Source organism: Ictidomys tridecemlineatus, chromosome 4 (genome assembly GCF_052094955.1).
Source record: "Ictidomys tridecemlineatus isolate mIctTri1 chromosome 4, mIctTri1.hap1, whole genome shotgun sequence".
Lineage (NCBI taxonomy): Eukaryota > Metazoa > Chordata > Mammalia > Rodentia > Sciuridae > Ictidomys > Ictidomys tridecemlineatus.
Window position 1 is genome coordinate 73,334,530 of NC_135480.1, and position 13,283 is coordinate 73,347,812.

The following is a 13,283-nucleotide window of genomic DNA, read 5'->3' on the forward strand; positions in this document are numbered from 1 at the left end:
TTTTTGTGTCATAATAATTTTACCTTAGCACTCAATATATACCTTGAAAATCAAGCAAAGGGAATACTTTAATATAATGGAATAGATAAAAGTAAAATTCACATAATTTACTTTCTGGCCTTCCATAACCAAATAAAACTTTAAATCTTGGAAGTAGTAAACTGTGATTTATGAATTACATAGATAAAAAACAAAATGGAGTTAGTATTTTGATTTGAAATACAATTTTCACTGTGTTAGGTGAAAATTGGACAAATATAATTTGTGATAGTAATTTTTATACTTAATTTAAACTTTTCTGTTTTACATATAGGATTATGACCTTTTGGGTGAAAAAATAATGTCCTGTGGTATGGATCACTCCCTTAAACTTTGGAGAATCAATTCAAAGAGAATGATGAATGCAATTAAGGAATCTTATGATTATAACCCCAATAAAACTAACAGGTAACAGTTAATATGCTTTATTGTGCTGTTGAATAGATGTGTTTTACTTTTTCCCTGAATTGTTCAATAAACCCCCAACACTTAAGTTTAGAAGTCTTTTAATAACCTTTAGGTATAATTTATTGCCATAAAATTCACCCCTTTTAAATGGAAACCTTTTATTTTTAATGCTTATGGCTCAGTTTTTACAATCCCTTTAGAACTATTTTTGCCTTCATTTAGTAGCATATTTTACTGATTTTTATTTAGCTATGCATATACTTGACCTTTTAAATTTACACATATAACAGTTTTTTAAAAAATATTTTTTAGATGTTGTTATTTATTTGTACATGGTGCTGAGAATTTAACCCAGTGCCTCATGCATGCTAGTCAAGTGCTGTTCCACTGAGCCACAACCCCAGGCCCACATATTAGCAGTTTTAGTAGACTAAAGTAAAAGACACATCAGTAAATTCTAATTCAAGATAGTAGAACGTATTTAAAAAGAATAATGATAATATTACTTTTTTTTTTAATGAATCTCACTTCATTAAATAGAGAAAATTTAAATTCAGAAGTCTTGTTCCATGATACCGTGTGGTGGGCAATTTTGTAACTTCCTTGTGTTTTTGAAATGTCTCAGTTTTGGAAATGCCTGAATTCTTAATGCAGCTAACTTTTTTAAGCATTACATGAAGCTATCATTAACACTTTCATTTTAAACGTATATTTACATATATTAATTTTGCCTTTTTGTTTAAGCAGAGAGCTAGAGGTTATCTTCTGGTTTGCAAACTATATTAATAATAGTTAAATTTGTAAGCTACATTTAAGTATACTCATCAAACCTTAGTGACCTTTAAGAATAAATACAACTTTTAGAATTCTATTTTAAAGACCATAGAATAATATGGTGTTGAATTTGTATTTTGAAATTATTTTGTTTATTTCTGAAATAAATACAAATTATATTTCTTAATTTACAGATAATAATATTGAGTTGTGTTGGTTTTCTCCTTGAAGAAGTTTAATCATAAGACTTTTAATATGTACTTGACTTAAAGGCATTTAATGTAATTGTGTAACAGTTAAAAATTTATGTTAAATCATCAATAACATTTGAATGTTTTAACAAATTCCCAGAATTTGAATTGGAAGCATTGTACCAGATAATGCAGCCCAACATGCTTTTGAGGGCAAATGTAAGAAGAGAACATGTCAATTGACTAAGACAATTAATTCATGATGTGTAATTCTATAATTATTTCAGTATAAAAACCGGCTCTTGGGGTTGGGGAAGCAGTCACTGGTAAAGTACTTGCCTAGCATATATGAATTCTGGGTTCTATACGTAGCACAACAAAAACACACAAAACTGAATTATTTACTAGATTAGAAATATTAGGTGTAGTATTAAAACCAGTAACTTCAGAATTGGTAGCAGCTTATCTTATTCATTGTCTTCTTGCAAGTGTCTTTAAGGGAAGAAATGGAGTCACATTTTGGTTTCCGAAATATAGAAATTATTTGGAAAGGTCTTTATCAGATTTCTGCAAGGCTTTTTCAGAAATTATTTCTTGAGGCAGGACTGTAAATTTATTTGAAGCTGACTTTGAGATGATGTTTCATTGCTTCCAGATAGATGACTATCTTAAGTATGTTAACTTTCATAGACCATTAATGCTGAATTTTAAAGGATTAAATAAGTAGTTTAGTGTACTTTTGTGGGAAAATTTCACCCCTGCTATCAGATCTCTTTCTTTTTTATTGGTTAGGATACTCAGAATTGAATGATTAATTTGGGGTCATATGTAGTACAATTTTATTTTATAAATATCATTGGACAAAAATAAGATTGAAAATTGATAACGGAAAAAAAATAGAGAAAGAAAAATGGAGACTTAATCTTCAGTAAACAGATTGAAATATAAGTTGTCTGGAAACAGAGGAATTGATAGTCACATTTTATTTTTAAAAGTTTTGTAAGTCAGGCTACAGATGTAGCTCAGTAGTAGAACACTTGGCTAGCATGCAAAAGGCCCCTGGCCATACCACAAAAAAGAGTTTTATAAATTCAAAAATTAAAACTAGTGTCATTTCTAATTTTTTTTTCTTTTAACTTTTTACATTTCTATTTTCCTTCAGGCCATTTATTTCCCAGAAAATCCACTTTCCTGACTTTTCTACCAGAGACATACATAGGAATTATGTTGATTGTGTGCGATGGTTAGGCGATTTGATACTTTCCAAGGTATGAAAAGAAACTGCAGTTAAGCTGTACTTTCAGAGAGAAAGAAAGAGTGTGCGAGTGTGTGAGTGTGTGTGTGTGTGTGTGTGTGTGTGTTTGAAACTTTGCAAATTCATTTGGTTAAAATGAATACTAGAAGGGAAAAATATTAGACTCTCAAAGTCTAATATTTTGGTAGATTTGAAAACTTATTTTAGGAATAATACAATTATTTGTGCTCCAGTAAGAGAAATGTAGCTTATAAAGTGATAGTGTTTTCTGATATTTGATGATGTTGCAAAATAACCAATAATTAAAACCAACAGTGTTTCTTTTTTTATTGATATGTTTGTGTCTATTTCAATAACATGTTATTTATAAAACAGGTGACTGGAGTTGGTTGGTTTATTGGCTATAGCCCCATCCTGCATATCCTGCTCTAACATGTTGATGGATGTAGGTATACCCTTCCATATTCATGGGTTCCACATCCTGCATTCAGCCAACCATTGATTGGAAAAAAAAAAAAAAAACCCTGCACATGTACAGACGTTTTTGTCATGATTCTCTAAGCAATGCAATATAACAGTCATTTACATAGCATTTATATTGCATTAGATGTTATAAGTAATCTAGAGATGATTTTAGGTATATGGGAATGCTGGGTGTAGTGGCATACCCATGTAATCCCAGTCACTTGGGAGGCTAAGGTAGGAGGATGGCAAGTTTGAGGTCAGCCTCAGCACCTTAGTGAGATGTGAGATTGAGTCTTAAATTTAAAAAAAGGAAGGGTATAGTAATGTAGCTCAATGGTAAAGCACCCCTGGGTTCAATCCCCTTTGCCAAAAGATAAATAGAGTCTATGGGAGGATACGTGTAGGGTATATGCAAATACTGTGCCATTTTATATAAAGTACTGGGTATTTGGCGGGGGGGGGGTGGGTGGGTGCTGAAACCATTCTCTTACAGATACTGAGGGCTCAATTTTCACACACACACATTTTAAGATGGCAATTGAGAGAAGTTATTGGTGATGTTATTTGAACATTTGGATTGTCAGATTTGGAAAAAATTGCTATTTGGTTTCTTTTCTTGATGCAGATTTCAGGATATTCATGTATTCTTGGGCCAGAACCTAATTTATTGTTTTTCTTTTCCTGTGGGTATAGTTTTACTGCTGTTGTTTATTTTTCCCCCTTAAACTTTTGATCTTGAAATACTTATATTCAGAGGAAATTTCAAAGATAGTAAGTACAGAAAGGTCCAGTGTGATCAATTCCCAATTTCCCCTAATGGTCATATTTTACATAAGTATAACACAATATCAAACCCAGGATATTGACACTGTTATTATAATGTGTGTGTAGTTTCTTGTTATTTTAATCACATGAATTTTGTCATTTCAAGAATGTAACAGTTTGGAATCTTTTGAGATTGTTTTTTCCCACTCAATGTAATGCCCTGGAGATCCATCCAAGTTGTTGCTTATATCAGTAATTCTCCTTTTTATTGATAAGTAGCATTTCATTGTATGAGTATACCACCACAGTTTATTTTAACCATCTATTGTAGGTTGTTTTGGTTGTTTCCAGTTTGGGGCTATTACAAATAAAGCTGCTAATTAATGATTTTGTACAGGATTTGGTGTGGACTTGTTTTTCATTTCTCTGGGATAAATGCCTAGGAGGGCAATTGCTGGGTCATGGTTAAGTTTGTTTAGTTTTTTAAGAAACTGCCAAAACTATTTTCCAGAGTGGCCGTGCCATTTTACATTCTCACCAGCAATGTATGAGAGATCCAGTGTCTCCGAATCTTCGCCAGCATTTGGTATTGTCATTATTTTTTATTTTAGCTGTTCTGATAGGTGTGTAGTGATATCTCATCGTGGTCTTAATTTGCATTCCCTGATGGCTAGTGTTGTCGAACATCTTTTTCATGTGCTTATTTTTCATCCATATATCCTTTTTGGTGATGTCTCTTCATATCTTTACTCATTTTCTAATTGGATTGGTTTTGTTTTGTTTTTACTGTTGAGTTTTGAGAGTTGTTAATATATTCTAATTATGACTCCTATGTCAGATACATAGTTTGCAAATATTTTCTTCCAGTCTATAGCTTTTCATCCTCTTAACAGGGTCTTTAAAATGTCTTCAATTTTTATGAAATTCAATTTTTGATTTTTTAAAAAAATTTTGTAGGCAATGCTTTTAATGTTGTGTCTAAGAACTCTTCACTAAGTCCTAGGCCTTAAAGATTTTCTCTTTTGTTTTATTTGTTTTCTTGCTATGTTTTCCCTCAAATGTATGATCTTTTGAGTTAATTTCTGTAAAAAGTATGATGTTCAAGTTGAAGTTAGTTTTTTCCCTATACATATCCAGTTACTCCAGTATTATTTTTTCAAAGACTATGCTTCTTCCATTGAATTGCTTTTGTACCTGTCAAAAATTATTTGAACATACTTTGTTCCATTGAACTATATGTCTGTCTCTGTGCCATCATTACATACATGGTCTTTATTATTGTAGCACTATGATAAGTCTTGAAATTGGATAGGTTGATTTCTCGCTTTATTCTTTTTCAAAATTGTTTTTAGCTATTCTAGTTCTTTTGCCTTTACATATAAGTTTTAGAATGAATCTTGTGTACATTTACCAAAAAAAAAAAAAAAAGAAAATCTTAATGGGTTTTCTTTTTGGGATGAAGGAGATTTTGATTGAAATTATGTTTAATTTATATGTAATTTTGAGGGGCACTAATATCTTGAGTCTTATAATCCATAAATACTGTATGTCTTTCATTTATTTAGTTTTTAAATTATATTTATCAGCATTTATACCTTTTAGCATACAAGTCCTTGTTTGTGCTTTGTTGGATTTACATCTAAGTATTCTTTATTCTCTTTTTTAGCTATTATAAATTGTATTTTAAATTTCTATTTCCATGAGTTCATAACTAGTCTATAGAAATACAATTGATTGAATATTAATCTTGAATCCTACAACCTAAATAAATTGCTTTTTCTAAGAAGTTTTTTTGTTCTTGTTGATTCTGTGATTACTTGGGATTTTCTATGTAGACCATCTTGTCATCTATTAATAGGACAATTTTACTTTTTCCTATATGATCTGTATGCCTTTTCTTTCTTTCCTTATTGCACTGATGAACTCACCTGTTGGTACTATTTTGAATAATCATGTTAAGAACAGACATTTTGACTATAGTCTCATAATTATTAGCTGGGTTTTGTTGTTGTTGTTGTTCTGTTTTGTTTTAGGTATTCTCTGTCAAGTTGAGAATTGTATTCTCTTCCTAAATTTTTGAGTTTTTCCACAAATGGGTTTCATTTTTGTCATAAGTTGATAAAATTATGTTTTTTCTTTATTCTGTAGCCTGTTAATTTAGTGGATTGTACTATTTTTTGAGTATTGATCCAGCCTTGTTTCTCTAGAATAAACCCTACTTGCTCATGCTGTATAATTTCTTTTATATGTCGTAAAATTCTATTTTCTAAGTATTTTTGTGGATGATTCATGAAGTATTAAACTTACCTGAATTTTTTTCCTTGTTATTTTAATATGGTTTGGGTATCAGTAATAATGACTTTATATAAATGAATTGGGACTATCTACTGGGTCTCTAATGATAAAACCTGTTTTATTCTTGAAATTTGTATTTTTTTTTGTCATTTTCTAGAGCTTTATCAGTATTGATCTTTTCAAAGAACTTTTTATTTTGTTGCTCTTTATGTTTTAATTTTTATTGGTATCTTTTTTTAAAGAAGTTCTGTGAATTTATTTTAGATATGTTTCATGGGAGTTTGAAAAGAATAAGTATTTTGATATTGAATGGAATGTTCTATAAATGAAAATTAGATACTATTGGTTGATGGTGTTAAATTCTTCTGTATCTTATTGATTTTATGTATACTGTTTCGTCACTTAACTAAGAGACAAGTGATTAAATCTCCAACTATATTGTAGATTTTTCTTTCTCCTGACAATTCTATTACACGTTTTGCAGTTCTGTTATTTGGTACATATATATTTGGTATTGCTGTATCCTGGTGGCCTTACCCTTTTATTGTTATGTAATATTTTACTTTTTAACATCTGTTTGTTATAGTTGTGTAAGTTTCTTATAGATTACATATCATTGAGTCATTTTGTTATTAATCCTCTCTGGTGGCTTATTTTATTTGATTTATTTAGACCATTTATATTTAAGCCTTAACATAGGTAATTATATTAGTCTGCTGGATTGGTTATTTTTGTTTATATGTTTTTATTTTCATTTCTCTCTCTGGGTTTTTTTCACTATTACTTCATATCTTCGAGTATATTTCTTTGTAGTTTTTTTCAGTGGTTGCTTTACTATATATGTGTAACATGTCATCCTTGTATTGGTATTTTATCAATTCAAGTGAAATGTATGACTTTTCATTCCTTTATTCTTCATTTATAACTCTTAAATATTTGCTTTATATTGAGAACCACATCAGAATCTTGCTTCAGTCATCAAATATAATTTAGAAAACCCAAAAGAAAAGGGAGAGAGTATTACTTACTACTCATCTTGCTTTTTCTGTTCAGGAAACTTCTTGTAGGTAGGTCTGCTGTTGATAAAATTCTCTTAGTTTTCCTTCATCTAAGAATGGCTTTATTTCTTCTTCATTCTTGAAGGATGTAGTCACTGAATATAGTTTTCTGGCTTCATAGTTTTTTAGGTTTTGTTTTTTTTAACTATTGAAAAAGTGTTTGTCCCCTCTTTGGTTTGATGAGGAATCTTCTGGAAATTTTTCTCCTCTGTAGATAAGGCATTCTTTTTGTTTCTGCTTTCACCATTTTTCCTTTGTCTTTAGTTTTTAGATTGAACATGAATATATTTGTAGTTTGGGGTTTGAGTATAATTTGAGTGGAGATTTATTTTGTTAGCTTTCACTACCTTCTTGAATCTTTGATAGATTTATTATTACTATTATTATTATTATTATTCTCTTAGTCATAGATGGACACGATACCTTTATTTTATTTATTTATTTATTTTTATGTAGTGCTGAGGATTGAACCCAGACTTACACATGCTTTTACAGGAGCGCTCTACTACTGAGCCACAACCCCAGCCCTAGGTTTATGTTTTGGGGGCATATTTTTGTCTCAGATTGGAAACCTTTCAACCAATATTTGAGTTATTTTTTAACCCTGCACTCTCCCTAGTTTGGAGTCTGATGAAATGTTAGATCTTTAATTTGGTTTCTCGGATTTTTTTTCTTTTTTTAAGTTCTGTTTTCTTTTTTTACTCAGATTGGATAATTACTATTATTCTCTTTTTAAAATTCTTAACTCTCTCCTCTGTCTTCTGCTATTCAGCCCATCCATTGAAGTTTTAATTTTGATTATAATACAATTTTTATTTCAAATTTTTCCATATATATTCTGTTTCTGAAACCTTTTTTAGTTCAAGTGGATATATTTGTACTCATTGAAGCGTTTCTATGATTGCTGCCTTAAAATCCTTATCAGATAATTATGACATCTATTGCTTCAGTATTGGTGTCTTTTTTTTTTTTTTTCAAGTTGAGATTTTTCGGATTCTTAGTATCCCAGTAATTTTTTATTGATTTGTGGATATTTGGGGTATTATGAGACTCTAGATCTTCTTTCAAGCTTCCCTTGTGGTAGGCTTCTTTGATACTTTTCAGCTGGGGAAGGAGAGCACAGCCTTGTGGTTACCAGACTTTCTACTAGGCCTCAGTTAATACAACCATAGTTGGAGAGGTTGGGATGCCTCATTAGTGCTGATCTAATAGTCTCCACTGCTGTGTGGATAGTTAGTTGTGGCCTTACCACTGAGTGGTTGTGACTGTCCTGACTCTCTTAGGCCTTCTCTAGCCCTTCTCTGATACTAGGCCAGCCAGAAAATCACCTTATTGATGCTAAGTATGGGATACCAGTGGATATGTAATCAAGGTACTTAGTTATGACTTAAGAATGGTTCCTTACCAGGATTTTGTAGGTTCAAGTGAAGATGAGTCATGGGTTTTTCTGTGCTGTTTTGAGAGGCTTGTCTTTACTTGTTAGTATTCTTGCTTTGTTGCCTTCTCTAGCATCCAGTCTGGGATATAAAGAAAATCCAGAGAACTCAACACTCTTATGGTTCACATTCCTGGGTTCATAACTTGTCTGCCTTTTCTCACCTTTAAGATTGTTTGCTTTATATATGATATTTAGTCTTTTACGTTACATTCAGGGGAATTAATAGAGAAAAGTGAATCTACTCCTTTTTTTTTTTTTTTTTGGTAGCAGCAATAGACAGCCAGTAGCTTTAAATTTCTACTCTTAGAACTTGTTCAGTAGTGCACACTTATAATCCCAGCAACACAAGAGACTGAGGCAGGAACAACACAAGTTTGAGTCCCTTAGCAACTTAGTGAGACACTGTCTCAAAAAAATAAAAAGGACCAGTGATATAATTCAGTGGTTCATGAACCCATACTCCTGGGTTCATTTCCCCATACTGGGAATGTAATCAAACTTAAGGGCAGGATTTCTGAATTTAGGTGGGAGGTTGGACTAAATATTAATGGTCATCTCAAATCTGGCTCTGTGTTAAAAATCCCTGGAAGAACATGGTAAAAATAGATTCCTATACTTTATCCCCCAAACATTCTAAATTTGGCACAAGAACCCTAGAAATCTGTGATTCCAAAACGCTCCCTAGATGATTTCGAAGGTAATGAATCAGCTCTGATAAATTCTTTTTATCTTCCCTTACTTTAGTTTTCCATGAGGCAAGACTCTAATAATTAAAATTCTTTTTTTATTATTATTTTTGAGAGAGAGAGAGAGAATTTTTTTTTAATATTTATTTTTCAGTACTTGGCAGACACAACATCTTTGTTTGTATATGGTGCTGAGGATCGAACCCAGGTCGCACGCATGCCAGGCGAGCACGCTACCGCTTGAGCCACATCCCCAGCCCTCTAATAATTAAAATTCTTGACTGGGGATGTAGCTCAATGGTAGAGTGCTTGGCTGGCATGCCTTACGCCTTGGGTTTGATCTCCCACCACAGGGGGGAAAATATTCTTTATCAGCACAGTAAGAAGTTCATGAAGAACAATTTTATAATTCTTATGCTTCTGCCTTCCCCTTAGAGGTTCTGATTCATTGGGGTTCCTGAGAAAATTCCACAAGTTATTATTGATCTAGTTGTACACTTGTTCAAGAGTCATCAAGCTAAGGTGATCCCTGAGGGTGCTTTGTAGTTAAGAACTTGTGTAACAGATACCATATAGCATTATGTTTGAAAAATTTGAAAAAGAATTTTAAAAAGTGTTGTACTGCCAGGTATGGTGGTGCATGCCTGTAATCCCAGTGGCTCTGGAGGATTGCTAGTTCAAAGCCAGCCTCAGCAACTTAGCAAGGCCCTACACGACTCAGTGACACCCTGTCTCTAAATAAAATATAAAAAAGGGCTGGGGATGTGGCTCAGTTGTTAAGCCTCTCTAGGTTCAATCCGTGGTATTAAAAAAAAAGAAAAAAGAAAAAGTGTTGTCCCATTCTGATCTTCTTATGACCGTGTGGTTAAACTGTTTAAATGCCAGTGACCCTTGCTGCAGGGTTGCCACCTTTGATAGTGTAAGCTGCACAGCAAAATCCAGGGAGCACTGTTTACTTAAACCAGGGTTTCTTAATCTGGTGTTATTGAGGTTGTGCTGTATAATGTAATTTGGTGAGGAACTATCCAATTCATCAGAAGATTTTTGTCAGCATGTCTGGATTCTATCAATTAATATTATGAAAGACACCCACAGTTTTGAAATTTTCTTTTCATTGTATTCTTTACCAGTTCCTGCCTAAGTAGGAATGTGTGCACAAAGAGTCAGTGTTACATGATAAGAGAAGTATAACTTCATACCATTCGAGCCCATCCACATGTCGGTGTCTTGATGTTAAACTACTGCTTTGATTGCCTCCTTTTGCCCCACTTCAAACCTGATCTTCAAGGCACATTGAATGAATTCATTATATCTGTTACCTGTCAGGTGGTACAGACATTGTGGTTGAAGAATCCAATAAAGGATTAGAAATAAGTTGGAAAATTAGGGAAACTGGTGATAAAAAGAAGGACCAGATATTGAAAAGCTATGTACAGTGTTTTTATAATTATACCTTTGAAATGTAATTTCAAAGTATCTCTGGGTACCAAAGTATCTAGAGCTGAATGTGGTTTGATTATGAAGAGAAATTGTGACTTCCAACATGAATATTCCAAACAACATAATTTTTTTGTATTGTCTAATTTTGTTGATCAGATTTCTTATACTCAAATGTGGACGTTGACTTATAGAAATGAATGTGTATCACTGGATTAACCACATTCTTTGACTTGTCATTCTAAAATAATAGTCTTATTTTAAATTTTTAAAATTCAGTTCTAAAATTAATACTTGTTTTTCTCATTTTTCTCTTTTAGTCTTGTGAAAATGCCATTGTATGCTGGAAACCTGGCAAAATGGAAGATGATATAGATAAAATTAAACCTAGTGAGTCTAATGTGACTATTCTTGGGCGATTTGATTACAGCCAGTGTGACATTTGGTACATGAGGTTTTCTATGGATTTCTGGCAAAAGGTAGCAGCATATTTTTACATTTTGAAATTATTTGGCTTATAAAACACCATTGTAATTCTAGCTTTTTCTGTTATATCCATGTTCTTTTTTCTCTTAAGAATCTATCTTGATGTTTTGTATTGATTAAAATATTCTGCCATTGTGGGCTCTGTATACCATCTGCAATATCTGTTATAAATAAAATTGGCAGTTTGGTATCAGTAGTTAAATTTGGGTTACATTCCATAATAACTGTTACTAACATTTAATATTTTAGTGATTGGAGTGTTAAATTACTTCTGTAGCTTTTTCCTAGGAAAATCAGCATGGAAGACAGGTTAAATACTAGTTACTAGTTAAAGAAATCTGTTGTTAGGATTCTGTGGTAACAAATTAACTGGGTATTCATTTCTTTAAAAAAAAAAAGAAAGAAAAAGAAAAACATGTTTTGAAAGAGCTTTCCACAGCTGTTGCTATAATTCTTTAAGGCAGGGCAGAAAAAAGAGTACCACATTACAATGTAAATGTAAAGCCCTTCATAAAATTGTGAAGTGCCTTCTTATTTTACTCAGGACACCTGTGAAATATTAATTGCTCTTATTCCTATTTACAAATCAGGAATATAAGATCCAAAGAAATAGTCAAGAGCGCAGTCAGAGGCTGGAGCCGAGGTTTTTCTGAAGTAAGAAAGTTGTCTTAGGATTGTTGAATGCCTTGGAGCATGGTGATTTTATTAATTTGATGTTTTTAAAAATGTTTACACAGATGCTTGCATTGGGCAATCAGGTTGGCAAACTTTATGTTTGGGATTTAGAAGTAGAAGATCCTCATAAAGCCAAGTAAGTATTGAGAAATTTCTATAATATTAAAGACTTCTGCCTTATTCCCCCCAAAGTTTTATGCAAATATAGAAGAAATATTGACATTTGCAATATCATCCTTAAATAACATTTTAACATTTACAAATTTCAGAGTTACAAGTATTTTTTTATTTTAATAATGAGCACCTTGGTGATACTTGTACAAATTACATGGTGCCTCTTGAGTTTAAAATATACCCAAATTTTATGAGATTTGAGATTGAACTTTTAATGAAGATAGTCTGGTTTTAAATGCTTTTTAAAGAGACTTGGTATCTGTTTATTTTCTTATTCATTCTAAAGGTAGATATTGGTAGTATAGTGTAAAATATTTAACCTCTTGTCATGTTTTTTCCCTAGATGTACAACACTGACTCATCATAAATGTGGTGCTGCTATTCGACAAACCAGTTTTAGCAGGGATAGCAGCATTCTTATAGCAGTTTGTGATGATGCCAGTATTTGGCGTTGGGATCGACTTCGATAAAATATTTTTTCCTACTCAAAATTAGATTGTGTTGTCTGTGTAAAATAGAATTAATGTATCTTGCTAGCAAGAGCACATAGAGCATTTAGACTTGTTTTTCAGCGTTCAATCAGGCTGAGCTGAATGTAGTGATGTTTACATTGTTTACATTCTTTGTACTGTCTTCCTGCTCAGACTCTACTGCTTTTAATAAAAATTTATTTTTGTAAGCTGTGTGTTATTTTATTTTCACTATGATGAAAGCAAGTTGAAAGTTATAAAATTATAGCTTATCTATTTGTGATGATCTTTTTTTCTTAACTGGAAAAAGAAATTTAATGTAGAGATTAAGTGTAGGCTCTACAACTAAGCTGAAATTAAATATTGACTCTGCCACTGTGTAACTTTAGGTAAGTAACATCTCTGTGCTTTAGTTTGCTCATGTGTAAAATGAATAAAACTACCACAAAAATGAGAAGCAAATTATTTTAATGTATTTGGGGCATTTAGAATATTATTTGCCAAATAATAAGCCCTAAGTATATTTTATGATTAATGGCTATTATATGTTTTATGGTTTTATAGTTTTAGTGATTTTTTTCTGTGATGATTCCACAAGTAATTATATTTAAAGTTCAGTAGTATTAGAACATATGTTTTCTTGTCAGTAGATTTGTAATTGGACCAT

The 13,283-nt window shown here is 31.9% G+C and overlaps 1 protein-coding gene across 6 annotated transcripts in view; it reads left to right on the forward strand.

The window, feature by feature from the left end:
- Eed (embryonic ectoderm development) overlaps positions 1–12,825 on the forward strand; it is a 30,981-nt gene extending 18,156 nt beyond the window's left edge. For 2 of the 6 annotated variants that reach the window (XM_040285070.2, XM_021725160.3), the window contains 6 exons: positions 314–447; positions 2,575–2,680; positions 4,409–4,483; positions 11,132–11,290; positions 12,035–12,108; positions 12,490–12,825. In XM_040285070.2, the coding sequence (XP_040141004.1) occupies positions 314–447; positions 2,575–2,680; positions 4,409–4,483; positions 11,132–11,290; positions 12,035–12,108; positions 12,490–12,616 (675 nt within the window). In that variant the 3' untranslated portion in view covers positions 12,617–12,825. The remainder of the gene's footprint in view (positions 1–313; positions 448–2,574; positions 2,681–4,408; positions 4,484–11,131; positions 11,291–12,034; positions 12,109–12,489) is intronic. The other 4 variants (XM_078046818.1, XM_005323288.5, XM_078046819.1 and 1 more) reach the window with 3 other exon arrangements.
- Positions 12,826–13,283: the final 458 nt, after the last annotated feature.